This window comes from Phoxinus phoxinus (assembly GCF_949152265.1).
Source record: "Phoxinus phoxinus genome assembly, chromosome: 14".
Classification (NCBI taxonomy): domain Eukaryota; kingdom Metazoa; phylum Chordata; class Actinopteri; order Cypriniformes; family Leuciscidae; genus Phoxinus; species Phoxinus phoxinus.
In genome coordinates, this window is record NC_136889.1 from 10,287,749 (window position 1) to 10,307,977 (window position 20,229).

General features: G+C 38.6%; 1 protein-coding gene across 1 annotated transcript in view; it reads left to right on the plus strand.

Annotated features, from left to right (window-relative positions):
* Window positions 1-14,753, plus strand: part of camkmt (calmodulin-lysine N-methyltransferase) — a 101,518-nt gene extending 86,765 nt beyond the window's left edge. Inside the window, exons 9-11 of the mRNA XM_079634926.1 lie at window positions 4,082-4,145; window positions 7,459-7,590; window positions 13,084-14,753. Of these exons, the coding sequence (XP_079491052.1) occupies window positions 4,082-4,145; window positions 7,459-7,590; window positions 13,084-13,176 (289 nt within the window). The 3' untranslated portion in view covers window positions 13,177-14,753. The remainder of the gene's footprint in view (window positions 1-4,081; window positions 4,146-7,458; window positions 7,591-13,083) is intronic.
* The last annotated feature ends 5,476 nt before the right edge of the window (window positions 14,754-20,229 follow it).

The window sequence follows — 20,229 nt, forward strand, 5'->3', positions numbered from 1 at the left end:
AATAGAGACGTAGCCTCAGATATGATAGCAGAAAGTTCTTCCAAAAGACAGCCCCATGTTTCACCTCGTCTTTGTCTTCACAAGACTGCTATTCTTGTCTGAAAACTATGTTTTAAAGCTATGCTAAGAGTTGACAAAAGCATGAAATTAGCACTTAAGGCCCACAGCTCTTTACTTGACTTGTGCAGTTTGGTTTAAAACTATATTTCCTCACTGATTAGCAGTCATGTCTTGGTAACACTGTTATTAATAAATAATGCTTAACAAATCATTAAAGGCCCCCTAAAATACATTTTTTAGTTTTTTTTAGCTTTTGGTATTAATATGTTAGCTTTAAAGTTATGCATGAGCCAGTGTGTTCCAAAACAATGACAAAATTCGCATTTAGGAGATATAAGCATTCAAAAGTACAGTCTCTCACTTCCGCTAAAATGGATCACGGAGTTTTATGACTTCAGCTTCTCATCACATCTTCTGTCCAATTAAATGCTCTCTAGAATCTAAAGCGTCCCACCCCCTATGCTATAAATACCATCTGGCTAAAGCGACCGTTAACACAGAGCAATATGGGTTGGAGGTGTGTGTTCGGTTGCTCAAACGCTCAAGTTTTATTCCGTTTTCCAACTGTACGTTGGCTAAGAATGAAACGGCTGGAATTTATTCACACCTCTACTATTGAATCCAACGTATCATCAGCGCTCGGATTTGCTTCCATGGTGCTGTCAAATACGACTTGCAGTCTGTGAGGTAAACTAAACGCAATTGGCTATTTGAAAAGGGGGAGGAGCCATTCAATATGTCCCGCCTTAGCTTCCTGTTTCAGTGGAAATTACGTCAATGCATCAAACAAAGCTGTGCATTCCATGCACTTCAGTGGGCCTTTAATGTATTTACTGTGTGTTAGCGACTATATTAATGTATTTACTGTGTGTTAGTGACTTTATAAGGGAAGTCTAAAATATAGTGTAACCCATTTGGGTTTAGCACATGTATATAGCTAGTCACTATATGTAAACAGGCTTGCAGCGAGTCTGTTTTAAAGTGCTGTGGCACTCTGGAAAAACATGGTGTATCCCATCACTTAGATCCTTCGTTGGATTCGCAGTAACACCAGGTTAGGGTCAAGTATGTGAAGAAGCAGTCAGCCGTGCTCCATGATAAGTGAATCAGTCATCAGTATCCTCCACTTGATCCCTCCAGCAGTTCCCATGGCAATGGGCTCATGAAACTAACAGGTGAATGTCCATACAGTATGTGTGAGAGATTCCTTTTGGTCCCTTAGGTAAAAACTTAATCATGTCTGTTCCATTTACTAGACAACATTTAAATAAGATGTGTGTGGACATGAGGGGAAACATACTTCATTGAAACATTGCTGTCTATGCAACGGCAGCCGTTATGTTTTGTGACCTCCCACAGCAACTGAACCAAAATTGAGAGCGCATGTTTTTTAGTGGTCCCTGGCTTAGAACGCTTTACATTCACACACGGAACATGGAAGGGCTTTGCTACACAAACACACACACACGGTGTGAATTCCTCCGTTGCTGCGAGAGAGCTGATCTCGGCTTCCTCTAAGCTTCCTGTGTGTGTGGATTCCAAGATAAAGGCGTTTGTGCATGTTTATTTATTTTAGTTTTTTAATTACTGTGTTCATTCTTTTCTGATTTCTGTCACACCTTGTATTGCTTACTTGCCCATAGTTGAGCTTGCTAGTGCTCGTGCTGGCTCATTTTGTGCAATATTTTTTTCTTTTTTTAAGACATGGTGAGCTAGTGAAAGAAAGATTGATTTACATCGGTGTATTTTAAGAGCACCTCACCTTAACAACCTATTTGTGTCACCTGTCATGCTGCATTGTAGCCCTTTTCGCTATAATAATAGTACACAGAAAAAGATAAAGTAACACATTAATATAAAAAATAGCACTGAAATGGGACCGGTCAATCATTTTCCCAATAGCTCTGAAAATGCTTTAATTTGCCAATTTTTTTAGATGTAGTTTACATAAATTGACCACATCATTCAAAGCATTTCAGTGTTGAGTTCTGTGTAGTTAGTGATTTCTATTTGAAGCTTTTCAGTCAGTCAATTTCAGTCCGCTGATTTAGAGAATCAGGATAATACCAGTTAAAATCTTTGACACACTTGACTGAAATGTTTCTTATGATCTTAAAATCCTAAACACTTATGTTTAAATGCAGTTTATGTTTTGTGGACAAAAAACACACACACATGTATATTGATATGTGTATGTATATAGATGGATAGATGGATAGATAGATAGATAGATAGATAGATAGATAGATAGATAGATAGATAGATAGATAGATAGATAGATAGATAGATAGATAGATAGATAGATAGATAGATAGATAGATAGATAGTCTATTCGTATATGAAGGATTTTAACTCTATAATCATCAATAATGTCCGTCATAAGCTCCTATATGATGGTATGATTTTTATGAGTCATTTATCTGCCTTCACTGAATCCTTGAGGTTTCATTGTGGGGATTAAGTTAATGCACTCTGGATTAGGTCAGATAAAGTGACAGAGTGGCAACCCATTCATATTTTAATCTTACTACCGCCACCTTCAGATTAACACGGTCAAAAATATTTCAAGTCCTACTTACTATGCATGTTTGCTATGTACGGTTTTGTTTAGAGTCCTGTACTTCTGTAATATGCTACCACACTTCTATTTATAGCATTGTGAATGCACTGTTCACACAGGTTAGGCAAGAGAGAGGGATTTGAATGTCAGTTAGCCACTGTTTTGGATGACGACACAATACCAACAAACAAATCTTGTGGCTCAAGGGCAAGGCTCTGATTACTGCAGGTGCTGTTGCAGATGGTCATTAGCTTCTAATAAACAGAAAATGCTTAAAATAGAGGAGAATGAATAAGAAGCCAGTATTACATCACTGACAGGTCAATATATGGAAGTAAAGGAGGAAGTACCATTGGTGAAGTCGAAAGGGTTTTGTTTGACGTACCCTGTCAAGGCCGATGTAGCCAGTCGAACATTCCTGCACTCTCACCCCTAAACTCACCCTCTATTGTCCGGACTGACCTACTCAACCCAAAACACAGGGTCAAAAGTTGAACTGCTAATGAAACGCTTCGAGCCATCACACTCGTGACCGCTAGACGTGGCAAGTGAGATCACACAAATATGGTTTAATCAACATAACTCTGACCTTTGACCCTTAGCAAAGGAGAACAGTGTTTTTAGCAGGGTCAGAGGTGAATGGACTCTTTTGCTAGTAAAAAGTTCACTAAAGGCAGTCTGGAACTGACTTTTGCTTTTGGAAAAATGGGGGGGGGGGGGGGTGGAGGAGGGGAGGGGGATGGGGTTTATGGGAAACATATAGAAGTTAAATAAACTGATCAAACATGACGTGTGTGTGTGTGTGTGTGTGTGTGTGTGTGTGTGTGTGTGTGTGTGTGTGTGATCCCCAGAAAGATGGCAATATCCAAAATTATTCTCCTTGTGGGGAAAATTTTATTATTAAGCTTATAAATAATGTATATGAAAATAAATGATGTATTTAAAAATGTAAAATTGCAGAAAGTGTTCTGTGATGGGTAGCGTTAGTGTAAGGGGATAGAATATACAGTTTGTACAGTATAAAAATCATTACATCCCCATAAAACATGAAAACACAATGTGTGCGCGTGCAATATATATATATACTCTGACTTAAGGAGTATTTTTATTTTGTTATTTATTATGTGCATATATTTGTCTTAACACACACACACACACACACACACACACACACACATTAGTTTGTATTATGTGAACACCAGCTGATACTTCCCTGATCATTCATCTCTGTTAGCGTGTGTGTTTTACATTTGATTTGAATGCTGTCACACCACTCAAACAAGATTTGTTCACATCTGAGGGAAAAAGAGAATCTGCATCTACAAATAGTTTTTTTCCAGCATGCTGGAGGATTTATTCGCAAACAATGAAAATAAATAACCTGCTGCTTTATCTGGAACCATGATCATTGCAATGCATTCTAATCTTTCTAGTTTCTCTGTCTTTCTCTTTTTCTCTTAGTCTGTTTCTTGACCAGTACAGAGGCAGTCTGGTTGATGCACTAAGAAGATTACTGCGACCTGATGTAAGTGTGTGTGCGTGTGTGTGTGTGTGTGTGTGTGTGTGTGTGTGTGTGTGTGTGTGTGTGTGTGTGTGTGTGTGTGTGTGTGTGTATGTCTCTCAGTAATTAGTTGGCATGCAGTGATTGAGCGAGTAATGGAATGGCAGGATTAATATCATGTAATACTTTAATACTTATTATGTGCAACTTAGATTGGGTCATCTCATCTATTTTATGCTCTGCACTAATCATAAGACCCACAAGTCCTCTTTCATGCCCCCTTGATATAAGACCCTGTACAGCAAATGAAAAACACTTCAATGATAACAATGGATTTGTATTTATCTTTAAGGTTTTTCATGTGTCCACTTTGATATTTGGGGTGTGTGTGTGTGTGTGTGTGTGTGTGTGTGTGTGTGTGTGTGTGTGTGTGTGTGTGTGTGTGTGTGTGTGTGTGTGTGTGTGTGTGTGTGTGTGTGTGTGTGTGTGTGAGAGAGAGACAGGGAGTAAGTGTATGTGAAGTAAGGACAAGAAAATAATGATATTTGTGTGTTTTCAACCAATCTCCCTTAAAACACAATTTATTTAATTTGTTGTTTATTTAATTTGTTTACTGTCAAAAATTGAACAAAAATGCATCATGCATTAAATTCTGTCGTTTCCACCACAACTCAAATTAAGTCATTTTCTAATGAAACGTAATTTTATTAATAATAAAGTAATTAATAATACTTAGTAAAACTGTCATTTTATTTAAAAATAATAATAATAGGATACTTTTTTTTCACATTTGATATTGTATACCTAGCATGGTATATGATTACTTGTCTTTTTTTAGCTTGTCAATAAAAATAAATAAATAATTAATAAATATTTTTGGAGTTTATAAAATATTTTTATAATTTGGAGGTTTTCATATTTTAAGGCTTATAGTCTGTAACAATCCATATAGACAAATCCTTTTGTTTTTTAATTAGCATCAATAAATGTCATACAGTAGTAATAGTTTCCAAAACATGTTTTATTATGAAATTCATATAACAAACAGAATAAAAGATGAAACTTGTTAGTAATTGTTAACTTTTTAATAATATGCAAATGTTCCTAGTCCTCTTGCAGAGATGACAAGGGGGTAAAACAGATTTATTGTTGTGTTTTTTTTCCCCCATAGCACTGCTGACCAAATGTTTGAGCCGATTTATTGAAACCAATTAATTTCCCTCCTAATGACTCTAATTTGTTATTCTAAAATGCCAGTGGACCATCCGGACAGCATACACAGCTGATTAACACATCTGTAAATATGTGTGTTTGTGTATGTGTGCTTTCGGCGTACAAACCGTGTAGAGCTTATGAAAAAATGAAAACATCTGTTGTATTGAGATGATCCTGTTCTCATATTAGTTGTTGTCTGTTTCATTTGTGTTGGTGCCCATTTAATTAAAGCAATATTATGAACAAAATATGAAATAATATTTAAAACCGAAGGATTTCAAAGAAACTTTGAACCTTTGGGTAATCCTCTTAGCTTGCCTGGTTGGTCTGGGCTTGTTGATCTATAAAGAGAGAGGATGCGCTTCCAGCCATTGATTGGATTAAGTGAGCTTTAATCTTTTTGTTTATTATCTAATATAATACCTGGGAGAAATCAAATAGAATGTAATGATGCAAACCACCACGTACACTGTGTGGGCTTTGAGATGCGGTGGAGACGAGCTGGGCCGGATGGAGAATAGAGCTCAGCCCCCTGCACTAAAATCTTACCAGAGCCTACCACACATTTTTATTTGAAGGATTAAAATCAAACTGCTAAAATTTTCCAAACAAAAAACAATCATACTATCGAACACTGCCTCCCACTGTTTGATCAAATAGACGGCCTTGCCCTAAAGTCGACACTGGTTGACTCAAAAATTTACTAGGTAGACCATTCATACAAACAAAGCAGTGTTTTAGGGTGTGTTCACACTTTGTAGGTTCGGTTCGATTAAAACGAATTAGCAGTTGCTCTGTGTTTCATTTAAATAAGTGCGAACGTTGTCATCCAAACTTTGGTGCACACTACACAAGCAGACCGAGACCCCTGAAAAGATGGGTCTCCGTCCGCTTCCAAATGAACTTTGGTGCTGTTCGACTGAAATATGAATGCAACAAAGACCAAAGACATCTAAATGTACCAAAAACAGGACATGATGTCACAAGATGTGACCCTAACAAGGACAGAATGGTCAAGCACACCTGTTTGTTCTCGTCATATAAGCTACGTCGTCCATTACAATTTGGTACAGGCATCGGAAAATTCCATCTCCTTGCAGCTGATCTTCGTATGTGTGCGACGGAAGAATTCCTGCCGCTGTTTTGACTCCTTTATACATTTTATTAGCTCTTCATGAGTTCTAATCATATGTGCGCACACACAACAAGGGGTGTTTAGCCCAGCATGCAGCATTGTTTCGGATGTTTGGTAAGTTCTGTTGCAAAATACACGTTATAAAGCCGTTTTTGTTTGTTTGGTATTCTTTAGGTTCAGTTATAAAAATGACAGTGTGAACGCTGAGTGAGCCAGGAATACATGTATCATTTTCTTTTTTTGGTCCAGACAAAAAGAAGCGAGAGAACCAAACTAGAAGTGTAAACACACCCTTAGAGCCCCAAAGAGTTGTTTCTGCACATCCAAACAGGACAACGGTATTTTAATACTACTAGTACTGCTACTACTAATATTTATCATGATAATAGTAATAGTTATTGGTAGTAGTAGAGCAATTTGTACGCAAGAGTATTGATTTAGCAAAAACATCTCTGACCTAGCAAAGGAGTGCAGTGTATTGTAAAGTATGGTTGATTAAACATTATTTATATGATCTCACTTGTCCATGTCTTGGAATCACTCATCTGTAAGGTAGTGTCAGTATTAAGTTATTGAGAATGTATTTTGATGTGGTCTTGTAACATACATTATCATTTACTTTTACTCGTATTGAATGTTTGTCACCTTGATTTTGCCAAGTCTGCCATATTTTGTTGATCCTGAGACAACATTCCACTCCTTTTAGAAAATGTAGTCATAAACCTAACCCTACCTATAACTTATTCCGAAAATCCTAGGTAAATAATGGTGAATAACACTGATGTAGAAGCACCCTGGTTGTAAGCGTAAACTTGACATAAACTGTAAACTTGTCCCTCAAATCTGATTGGTTGATTAGAATGGATCAACAAAGATGTTGCACTTGATAATATTACATTCACCATTGGATGTTAGCAGATGCAAAATTTGTTCTTTGTGAAACACTAGTAAAGCATCTCTGTGCACGTTTGTGATTTGTCACTTTAGGGCACCGCTCTTGTATTTGCCCCTACCAGAGGAGACACACTGGCAGAATTCTGCAGACTGGGAGAGAGCGCAGGCCTGAGAGTGTGTCGCTATGACAACTACGACTCGCACTTGTGGGACCTTCACCTAAAGGTGTGTGCAGTATGTATATGTAGCTTTATTGTATATGTGAGTGTGTGTTAAGTGTTTTAAAGTGTCAAAAAGTTGAGAAACAAAGTATAAAGTTCGTCTGGATTCGCCACCGCCTTTGTCTGTGAAGTACATTTGTATTTTGAATGTTTCATTGAAGTACAGTATGCTATGTCAGCAGGAACAGGAACAGGGAGTCTGTAGCTTAAGCTCAAAATGGACTCTTAAAAGTCAAAAGCTGACTTTCTAAGAAACCCCAAATGAATAGGGCATGGTGCTACTCCTTTCCCTCTGCCTAAAAGCACAAATGCCATTCCCAGGTCAAAGCAGCAGTGCCGTCCAGCTGGTTAACTTGCACCGATAACACAGCCACGGCTGCCATTTTTGGTTACCGAAGAAGCTGTGCGGACCTATTATGCCCCACAGGCCGAACAGTGGCGGCCCTGCCTATGCCAGAGGCATAAATGGGCCTGTCAGCGGGACTCAAGAGCTGAGTGATTGGAACTTTATTTCTGTAGTGATGGACATAGCTAGGCAGAAAAACTCTCAGGGGTCGTTGTGGCTACCGAGGAAAGAGTGCTTGAATTGAGAGACATCAATTGAATGGGGAGAAGGAGAAAGAGAGAGAATCAGAAATGCAGATTTGTGGTGTACATATGAATTTTTTCTTCTTAATATGTGTGAACAAACCTAATACAGTAACTGAAGTGGAACATTTTAAGCCTGCACACAAAGGCAGTAAAAAATAGTGCTTGTGTACTGTGATTTTTCACAGGTGTTTTACCTGTAATTGAAATTGCACATTGCATTGTGTTGTGTTTTGGAAAGAAATGTCTCTAAACGTACGAATAATGTCCTGACAGAAAATGTGTCTTGTGTACAGTAGTTCTTAATCAGGGTCCAGCAAAACAATTGACAAACATTGTGATGCCATAAAAGCATAACCAATTGCTCTTTTGCTACATAAATCAATAGAAATAGTCCATTCTATCAGTAAAACAGCAGAAATAGTAAAGTTCCTGAAATTCAATTGAATATGATTTGAAGGAGCAAACAGGACTAGTCATTTTAAACGTGATCGCAGCATTACAGACAGATTTGTTTGCATCTGTTGCAAATGTCACCTATAGAAATGTGTACTTAATTTATGTCCTACTTTATTTTATTTAATTTAACTCTTTTTTTTTGGACCAAGATAGAGGAACAACTTAACTTGAAATTAATTTCCCTAAATGCCATTAACTGTTGAATATTTTTGAATCCAGTTTCCTGTAATTCAAATTCAGCATCTAGGGTGTGGCCGACTCGATTCCAATTCGCATTCATAAACTGAAGGGGATCCCATTCTTAAAATTCCGAATTTTGCCCAACCCCTGTAAAAAGTCACAAAAGAGTTAAATGAACGAGCTGTGATTTTATTTGCAGCCAACCGGATCAACCCTTTGCAGGTTTGCAGAGAGGCCATGCGGTTGAAGGCGGTGGACGTCTTCAGCAAAACGTGTGAAATCGCACCTTTTAAGTATTGTAAAAAGATGAGTAAAAGCGGTGTCACCCTTGCCCATCTGCACACACATAACTAGCTAATGCAGTCAGCTTGTCATTGTGTTGCCCCGATGCACCTGAAGTCTAACGGGATCATTTTGAGCCAGACCACCTACTGTGTTTCTGTGCGGATAATGACATGAGCAGCGAGGGGCCGAGATAGCTGAGTCAAGAGTCCCCCTGTTCGCGTCTTTACTCTCGGTTTGTCGTCAGTTCACGCAGCTGTGTGTGTGATATGAGGGGCGAGCTGAAGTGCCCTCATCATATCTCAAAGTGATTAATTCCTCTTTCTTATCTTCTGATGAACACCCTGCCCCCTGCGAGTGCGCGTTGGGTGAGAACGTACGGGAAGAAGTGCACAAAGAAACGCAGGGCAGACAATGGATCACATGCCCCACCTCCTTCAGAATCCCAAATCACAGTGTTCTATTATAGCAGCGTCTACGGGCCCCTCCCGGACTTACACGTACGGTCGTCTGTCGCTTCTCACCTCCAGCCAGCCTCTGATGTCTTGGAGATTGAAGTGTTTCCTTTAAGACCCTAAATCTCCTCCCACCCGTGTGTGCAGGCCGGGCCGGCCGCGGATGGGGCTCTCAGCGGTTTGGGGACGTGGCGAGGGGGCTGTGTGTTATCCTCTTATCCCCACTGTTCTGGAATAGAGCACCAGCAGCTGGAGGACTGCAAGCCGCCTGATAATGCAGCTATTTTCTACTCGGCCATCTTAATCTTGTTACTCAAATGGTTGTGAAGGGAGTCATGAATTTTAATTCAGACATCCCCCGTCCACACCCACACATATACATGCACATATTAACTTAATCTCTCTACATCCTCCCCAACTTCCAGCTGTCTGTCTGGCCGTATCTGCTCTCTTGCGCGCTCAACACCCAAATCTATCCATTTCTGGAGCCTGTAGAGCGAGCATCCGGTTGTCCGTTTCATCCCGTGCTTTCTAAAGAACGCCTCTCGCTCTCCTCGTTGCAGAAAGCAGGCTGAGGGGGAAAGAGGAGAGGGAGGGAAAAGCAGCAATAAAATAAATGACTTGCATCTTGGCAGCCGCGCGATTAAAAAGCAGGAGCCGATTTATCCAGCCACCCATGAAGCTGATTAGCAGCCTGTGATCAGGAGGAACAGCTTTGCTTGTTAAACTTTTCACCTTTGCAAGCTCGCTGCCTTTTTCCCCTTCCTCTCTCTCTCTTTCTCGCTTTCTAAGCTTCTTTGCTATATCACTCTCTAACACTTTTATTGCTCCCTCTCTCTCTCTCGCTCGCTCACTTTCCTTCTGGTCTCTCTCACTCTCTCTGTTTCTCAATCCTAACTTCCATGTACACACTCTCTAGCTGTGTTACAATTCACAGGGTCCCTACAGTGATTCTGAAAAGGGGATATCTGTAGACAACAATATCGCAATGACAACAAACACGAACAACAGTATATATGTTGTTTCCATAAAAATGTTAAGCAGCACAATTGTTTTCAACTTGGTTGATAATAAGACATTCCTTGAGCAGCAAATCAGCATATTCAAATGATTTCCGACCTATAATCGGACCTATGATCATGTGACACTGAAGACTGGAGTAATGATGCTGAAAATTCAGCTTTGGCTTCACAGAAATAAATTCTCATTTAAAATATATTAACAGTTATTTAAAATTGTAATAATCTTTGACAATATTATTGTTTTTACTATATTTTTGATCCAATAAATGCAGCCTTGGTGAGCATTAGAGACTTCTTTCAAAAACATGTTCAAAAATCGTACAGACCCCAAACTTTTGAACGGTAGAGTGTGTATTGAGAATAAATCACTGTTTAATATTTAAATATACATTTAAATATATAAAATTAATTTAGTTCATTATCCTCAAATATAATTGTAATAAAAACTTAAATAAATGTGATTCTTTAATTTTACATTATGTATCTTCTATGTAAACAATTTTGTGATATGTGCTCAGAATAAAAGCATTTAACAGTCATTTCTTTAAACCTGCAACTGTGTAAAAGCCGTTTAATGGTGAATTAAAGGAATAGTTCACCCACAAATGAAAAATCTGAAAAATCATCATCATTTACTTAGCCCCATGTTGTAATAAACCCGTATGAGTTTCTTTCTTCTGTTGAACACAAAAGAAGATATTTTGAAGAATGTTGATATCCAGACAGTTGACTGTAGTCATTGACTGCCACAGTAGGAAAAAAAACATTTTTTCATTTTACCAACATTCTTCAAAATATCTTCTTTTGTGTTCAACAGAAATAAGAAACTCAGAAATGCAGGTTTAGACTATCTCTTTAAGCTCAATAAAAATATTCCATACTAAGATATGGACATATGGACTAAACAGTTATGCTCCCTATGGTTTGAAGTCTACTTTGCAGGGTACCGTCAGCTGATTTGAACACACCCTCTCTTGCACTGCGCTCTCACTCGTCTGGCTTGGTGTGAATGTGTTGGTCTTCGCATTGGGCTTAGTGTTGGTCGGCTGGCTGCCCCGATTACAGCGAGGTCGCGGGTTCAAACATTGGCTGCTGTGTCGAGGGGTGGAGAGAGAGATAACGCACATGAAGGGCAAGAGAGCGGCCTTTCATCTGTTTTTATTTTATCTCAAGCCACAGAGAGGATGGGGTGAATGTTAGAGTAAGACCGAATGAGAGAGTGTGTCCACGTGGGAATATCCAAGTGGTGTTTATACAGATTTTACGTTCATTTGTAATGATTTATTCTCTGCTTGTAGCCAATGGAGAATGTTTAGATACTGCTCAGTACTGTTCATAACATTCCCTGCCTGAAAAAGCCTTTTAATTTCACATGGGAATGATATAACACGACGGATGGGTTGGTGTGTTCTGTATCTAAAAATACCCCACAAATATAATAAAGTTGTGGTAGTGATTGTGTATGTGACCTGCTCTGCACATTTTAGTCGCTCTGAAAAGTATACATGCACGTTTGCTGTTTGGAGGGGTCTTATTTTCATAAATGAACTGCACGCTTCTTTTTCTAAGTGCTGTCGGAGTGTCTGATTGTTTGGGACAGGGCAGCGCCACGGGGCAGAAGAGACTGGCAGCGCACTGCCACAACTCTAGAGTTCAGACGCTGGCAGAAAAGCAGACCCACAGGGCAGATTGTGCAGCAAGAGCTGCTGACATTCACTTTGCAGACACCTCTACTAAGCGGGCCATTATGAAGCAGCTAGTGGGAATCTTGCCACTTGTCCTTGTTTGTTAAAGGGAGTTAGCAGTGCATATCCCAAGAGTGAAGGGCATATCCCAGGAACTCTTTTTAAAATGTGTCCTCTAATGTGTCGGAACATTCATGAAAGCAGTAGAGTAGGTTTCTTTTGAACATTTGTGCTGACACAACAAACCCAATCAACCCAAATCTTTACTAATAAAAAAACTCAAAATATGAATAAATACTATAATATTAAATATACACCACTAAAATAACAGTTGGATCGTCACACCGTGACCCAGGTCCCACCTCGTGATTTTGCTTCACTGCTTTCTAATATTATTCCAAATCTATTTTGTTGAAATACTTTTTGTAAGAAATGATTATGAAATATGCAAACTAATAAGGTTTTGTTTTCAGGAATGCAATTCCTTTTAATTTTCATGAGGCATTTATTTATTTATAATATCAGATCTGTCCTGATATCATAACATGAAAATGCCTCATTAAAAGAATCACTGACATACCTGGCAAAAAGATTTTTGATTCAGAAATTAAAAATATGCTTGTCATTTAGTTGTGTTTTCAAGTTACTGTACGTTTCAATTTTGAACAAATTTTTTTTTTTTTTTTTTTTTAATGAATGAATAGATTGTGTCATGTCATTGGCCCATTGGCCCTATAAATACTGTGAAACAATAGTCATTGATTCAATAACATAATTTTTTCCGCCTTTTCCCCAACTTCCTAAACATTTGCATCTTGTTTTTCAGATGCAGAGAGAGGGAAAGGAGGTGTACGACGAGAACATCCACTACCCTCTTCTCCTCACTCTCACTCACGGGTCCAGTCCAGCCCTGATCTGATCTCAGCTGGGCAATGCCATCTCACGCCAGGCTGCCTTTCTGTACCGCCCACCCCGGCTTTGCCACTGTGTCCTCACCTCCTGTGCGTGTGCGCACACTCCTTATCACACTCCTCAAATAACTTTTTTAATAATTACCACGTGTGTGTGTGTGTGTGTGTGTGTGCTTTGAAAACAGAATGCGTAGATGAGTTGCCATGTGTGTGTGTGTGTGCTTGACCTGTTTACTGTGCAATAACAGTGTGAAATGTGTTAAATGGGAATGGAGAACACATCCCTCCCTCTCGTCCCACAGACACTGCGGATGTGACGCTCAGATATGAACTCATTCGATGCCTGTGAGTATGCGTGATATCAGAGATGATGTTTTCAGGGCAGAACATTTAGAATTTCTGAATTCCACTCTGGAGGCTGATACAGCTAATCAGGTTTGCAGGACTATCTTCGCCTCTTTACAAAGACGTAAACGAGGCCGTAGGGTCGTCTCGATCACGAGATCTTGTTATCATAATGACACCAGCTCTCAGTTCATCGTTAGCTGCTGATTCGGTATCTACACTCAAAGCTTCATTCTGACACCAAAGGTTATGAAGGGTTGAGATGGATGCCGCCGCCGCGCTGAATGTTATTTGCTTCACTGTGAAATGCTCTCACCTGGCATTTTTTTATCGAGGAACTGACAAGATATGACAGATTAGGCCTGACTAAGGCTGACTTGATGTCTTGACAGCGTCACACTACCAGCGGTGTGTTCTCCACCGAGTCCCGTATGATTCCAGAGCACTCAATGTGCACGCTAGACTAATGGCCTCATTAAAGAGATAATCGTCTCTGTTTACTCACTCACCCTCATGTCTTTTGAAATCCGTTTTATTTGATTTGAACCTCAGTTAGAATACAAAATGGGTTATTTGTAGCAGAATGTACAAACTGCTCTTTTCCATACAATAAAGGTGAATGGTGACCATGACTGTCAAGCAAGATTTCCAGAGATTTTTCAATTTCAGACTTTTCTGCACACAACGGCTTAAGGGGACTTGGAAAATAGCGTGAAAGTTGTGTGATGTTTTTATCGTGCCTTTTTTAAAACTTGTCAGCCATGTGTTCACCACCGTTCATTGTATGGGGAAATGTTTTTTGAACATTCTACTAAACTTATAATACTGAAAATAATACAGGTTTGGAAATGACATGAGGCAATTTACATTTTTGAGTGAACTATACCTTTAAGTCTAAATTTTCTTAATGGATACTATATTATTTTGCTTCGGAGTTGTTCTTGTATACAAAAGTTATGGTTTGGTATATATAAATCTGTTGGTTGATTTTTTTTATTATTATTATTATTCTGACACAGGGCTTTCCTATAACCCTTTTTTCCCTCCACTGTTGTTTTCTCCTGGTGGTGAGCTGGTGACGCCTCATTCAGAGCTCTTTGGTTGGTTGTGAATTGTTCAGGGTTGTGCGCTTCTGCACTGTGATTACATTTGTACAAAACACAGACGAGTCCAAAGTGATTGTTTCTCGCTGGCACTGCAGGTGCTTGTAACGACTGTGATTAAATCATTGTTTTGAATCCTTCTGTGTTCTGGTCATTTTTTTGTATCACAGAATAATTGATTTGTGGTGTGAAGTCTCATGGTTATAATAATTAATGGCCATATTTTTTCATTGTATTTAATGCAATAATTGTACAAATCAAATATTCTCATTTTTGTTTTGTTTGGGTCAAATATTTGAGTGTGTGTGTGTGTGTGTGTGTGTGTGTGCACGCTTTCGTGCGTGCGTGCGTGCTTATGTGACTTATGAGGACACAAATTTGTATAATGACATGCGTATTACACTGGTCTTACAACTTAAACGTGGTTTATGAGGACATTTCATTTTCATTTCGAGTCCTCGTAATTCAAATAGCTTAAAAAACATTAAAAAAAAATGTTTTATTAAAAATGTAAAAATGCAGAATGTTTCCTGTGATGGGTTTAGGGATAGGGTTAGTGTAAGGGGACAGAATATACAGTTTGTACAGTATTAAAACCATTACGCCTATGGAGAGTCCTCATAATATAGTTGCACCAACGTGTGTGTTTGTGTGTCTTAACTATATTTTGGGGGGAAATTTGTACCCAGAAGTGACCAAAACCTCCCTTTAGGGACGTCCTAAAAGGCTTTTTTTATTTATTTAAAAATGCAGAAAGTTTTGTGTGATTGTAGGTTTAGGGGTAGGGTTAGTGTAGGGGCAATATAATATACAGTTTGTACAGTATAATCTGTGTGTGTGTTTCATTAAAATCTGGAAATTAGTTTAGGTTAGTTTTAACAACGTTTTAAGTTATGATGTAAAAAAAAGAAAGAAATATAGCTAATACCAATCAAGCAGATCTATGCTATTTGGAACAATTTTGTTCCATTTTTGACCAAACACTGATCAAATTATTTTTAATAAATACAAATTTTGCTCATATTGTTGCGCTACTAATATATTTGACATGAAACCTTTTGTATTAAAGGAATTGCTCGAGCTCAAGACTGCCTGTGGATTACAGTTAATAATGTTGTAAAAAAAAAAAGGTTTCTTGCACAGACCGATCATTTCGCTTCATAAGACCTCAATGTATCGTCATGAGCCACAGGTATTAATTTTATTTAGCCTGTATATGTTTCTTTGACTCTCAAAGTGATGGTAGCCATTTACTTGCATTATATGAATCACCAAGGACCAAGGTTTCAGCTTTAAAATCTTCCTTACCGTTTAACTGAAGACAAAAAGACACCAACATCTTGGATGGCTTGAGGGTGAGTAAATTAACAGCACATTTTTATTTTTAAGTGAACTATCCCTTTAAGTTAGCATTTCCACTGGGGGTCTCACTTTTGGACCTGACTGTATGTCCGGCAGAGTCCCTGTACTGGCGGACGGCCTCACATGTGCCTCAGTTCACAGTTTGACTGTCACTCTAGGCCTCTTCATTTCCCATGCTCTGATAGCCAACTGAAGCTCAGCTGTAGAGTCGCTATGCAGCTAATCCTGTCAGTCAGTCTATGGAAAAGAGAGGGGAGAGGAGAGGAGGAGGGGTAAAAAGGAACCCAACTCTGTCTTTTGAGATTTGAAAGAGGTCCGTTGTCCCCTCCCTCTGTCCCAGTAGAGGGAGAGAGCTCCCTGTTCACTACAAGGGCTCCATTAACTTGACCACTTGCCCTTTGCACACAAAGCCTGGGCCGGCCCACTGTCCCTCCCACCCAATTATGTGCGATTAAGCTCAGTGTGCTGTGTCAAGATGCAGAGGGACAGAGAGAGAGTCCAGATACTCTGTAAATGGAGCGAGAGAGTGAAAAAGAGGAAAAGGGTAGTTATTAAAAGGCACTGCATGCCTGTAACCTGTAGTTTGGCTTATTGTCAGTCTAAAGTACATTGTTTGCTGTTTTGTAGTGCTTTAAGAACCAAATTGGATATTTTAGAGTAAGATATTGGTTGTATATGAAAATGATTGGAAGTCTATGAAAATGATGGTAACATTTTACGATAGGGTTCATTTGGTTAACATTAGTTATTCGTTTGGTATAGCATCATAAACTAGCAATTAGCATTACGCTTAAAGCATTTAATAACCTGGATTAATCATATACATTTTTAACATTTCAAGTTGTAAAAAAAATGATCAATGCATTATGAAGAAGTATGAATTAACAATAAACAATAATATATTTATAAATTAAGTAATCTAGATTCATAAAGAATAAATTCTGTTAACGTTCTTCATGTTTTTCTGATGTTAACAAATTGTATTTTACTGTGAGGCGATACAAAAATTATAATTTTATTCTTAAAAGTATATTTACTTTTTTTTATGTATGCTAAAATCATCAATATTATAATATACTTGGCAGGTGGCAAATTTGATATTTTAAAAAAGTAGCAAATTAGATATACTGTTTTATGAATGTTTATTATCACTCTTATTAATGTAATGGTAAAAAATTATGACATATTCAATATTACCATAAATGACAAAAATATATAACAATTGTTTTTTTGGTGCACATGAGACAATGTTAAAGTGAAATGTGTTAATTTTTAGTTCTGAAATGGGAAAGTAATTGAACAGCACAAGTTTGATTTGGTGTCCCTTCCTAAAACATGTTTTGTACACAAACTCGGATAGATGCCATGCTGTTGTTGAATGGATCATGCTCACTGGTTGTGCCAGTCTCCCTGAGGCAGGTTGGCAGCGTCGGGGCAAAAGCAGGTGAACTGACAATGATGAGCTGTTTCAGGTGAGCATGTTTTCTCATCTTACCAAGGATGGATTATGGCTCGGGCCTTGTGCTGCGGGGGCCACTCTGACCTGACACCCTGAAACAAGACAGCAAATGGAACGGTGAGTTAGTAAAAGAAAAATCACATAATTAAATCATCCAATACATACAAAATGGCTATGAATATACAGCAAAAAAAAGAAGAAAAAAGAAGTTGTATTCACTAAAAATTACAGTTTCAGTTTACGGGCTGAACATTGTATTATTAAAAAAATAAAAATAAAGTAGCAACATCTTTTCTTCTGTATTGTGACGTACATCTGAGTGTAACAGACTCTCAGAAAAAGAAATAAAAGTTGCAGATGTAGCTTTAAGCGGACTAAATTATTAGAAAAGTCCTGCATCGTCACCAGATAGAAGTTGTTTTACCGGATGATCCAGTTGTGACATTTTAATTAAACATTACAATGTCAAAAAAAATTTTTTAAAAGGAGGCAGGCATGGCTGAATTATTCACAATAAGATATATAATATGCATTTTAAAACTAACTGATAAAATTTCATGCCAAATGTAATTTGCATTTGGATGTTGGCCTTGCAGGACCCTAATCTGTCCTTGCTCTCACTGGTATTTTATTGAACGTGTATTGTCTGTGACAATATGAATGTTTTGATAAGTTTTATTAAATGGCAAACTCTCTAATGTGCTGCTTGCACTTTGTAGACATTATATTGCTGTTTTCACATCCCAAATTCTGACCAACGTGCAAACCACATCGTCTGACCTTGAGTTTAAAACCAATAAAAGGTCCCCTCATAAAATTCCTCTCCTTCAGAAAGGGGTTTCGGCTTTGGTGTGTTGCTTTTATTGAAGAAGGAGATTTTAAAGTATCTGTCCTTAATTCCGCAGTTGGGCTTTAAAAAGGTTTCCCTCTAACGGGCAGAGTAAATCAAGGGAAGTGAGTGCACAGTTCCTGAAAGCATTTTCTCCACTGAGAGCCATTGAGTGTGTTAGCAGCAGGAGTTGGAATGCTTTCCCTTCCAACACCTGCTACCGGCCCTGTGGGGCCTGGATTACCTTTTCATTTCCACCCTCTCTGCAGAGAGAGAGAGAGAGAGAGCCCAAATGCTAAGTGAAGTCAAAATAAGCGTGGACCCTTCGGCCTGTTTCTGAGCACCGGCATCTCTGCGACGTGGTGCCACTTTAAATGTTGTATCTCCGCGAATGTTCCGGGAACATTTTGATTTTAGCATTGTTCACCTGAATACATTTCTGTGATGAATTTACTGACATGCAGCCTTATATGAATAAAATAAATCAGTCATTTACACCTTTTCCTCCTGCCCTCCGGAGGGGAAATTGTACTATTCAGAACAACCGAATGCCTACGTACCATGACTGTGTGGTTTGAAGCTGTGAATGACTCTGAAAAATTGCTTCGAAAAATCAATGCATATCCTAGAGCTCTCTGTTATCTCTCTGATAACAAAGCAAATAGCATATGTGCAGCGTGTAATGGTTCGCAGATTGCTGTGTTTGAACATGCTGCCATAATGCTAAGCTAAATCTAAACTGGATCTTCATGCCGCACAATGAGAGAGACCTCTTGGCTCCGTTTATTGAGAAAGTGGCCATTTAAAAGAGTAGTCTCAAAAAGCCAGCTCTCCATCAAACTGACTTATCCTATCCTCCACCTGGATTTGACATTAAGCCTTTTGGAAAAGATCCAAAGCGCTCAAGAGGTAGAGGCTTTGTGAAAGTGAATGCACTCAGTGGAGTTGATTGGTGGCACATAATGTTGAATTAGTATGCAGTCTACATGAAGAAGAGGGTGGGCAGTTTTGACAGAGCTTCTTGTATATTTTAGCATCACACACACACACACACCGGCTCCTGTTGACCATGTGTGTGTGTGTGTGTGTGTGTGTGTGTCCTAAATGGGCAGTTTGTTTCATTATATACAACCTGAACTGGTGCTATGAAGTTCTTTTGGCTTCTTTTGGTCGTCAAGGTGACTATGTGAACGCCTCTAAAGCTCTCTCGTCTCTTTCAGCTGCAGCGATTGGTCAACAAGCTTCTTCCTCTCACAAGTGGCCTGCTAAACATGAAGAGGGTCAGTTTCTTTTCTAGAGGTCAATGAAGCAGCAATGTGCACCACTTACCCGCAGACAGACGCACATACAGTAAAATACAAGTAAAATCTATGTATACAAAGACGCATATATTGAAATCTCGTAGGGGGGGAAACTTGTTCCTCTGACGACATATACTGGGTCATAATTCATATATTAAAAAAAAAAAAAAAACTGAATGTAATGCATAGCTCTTGTTCAGCATGTATATCATACTGGAACACACTTTTGCATGCATTTATTTCCAGGAAGTATAATTTTGTGTATTTGAGTGGACTTTACAGGGATTAAGCTATTGCTTAATTCAACACTGTAAATACGCTTTACTTAGCTCTCTTGCGGGAGTTTTAGTTTGTTATGTGAGCCTTTGCTTGTGGTGTTGGCTTGATTCATGCTTGACGGTACTTGGTCCCATTATGAAGACTCAGTTTAGAGCCTGCAGAGTGCATTTCTTTTGCTTTTCTACTTAAATTCAAATTGGACTGTAATTGCATTTTATACTAAAAAAAAATCTTTTCAAATTCTTAACTCAGCTTTCATTTTTTAACCAAACAGACAAAAAATTACTACAATTTCGTCCAAGATATAGGCCCGTGTCATTTTAGTATATTGCAGCTGTTGTTGGCTGTACGAGTCAGAAGGTTGTAATGTTATCCTGAATCCG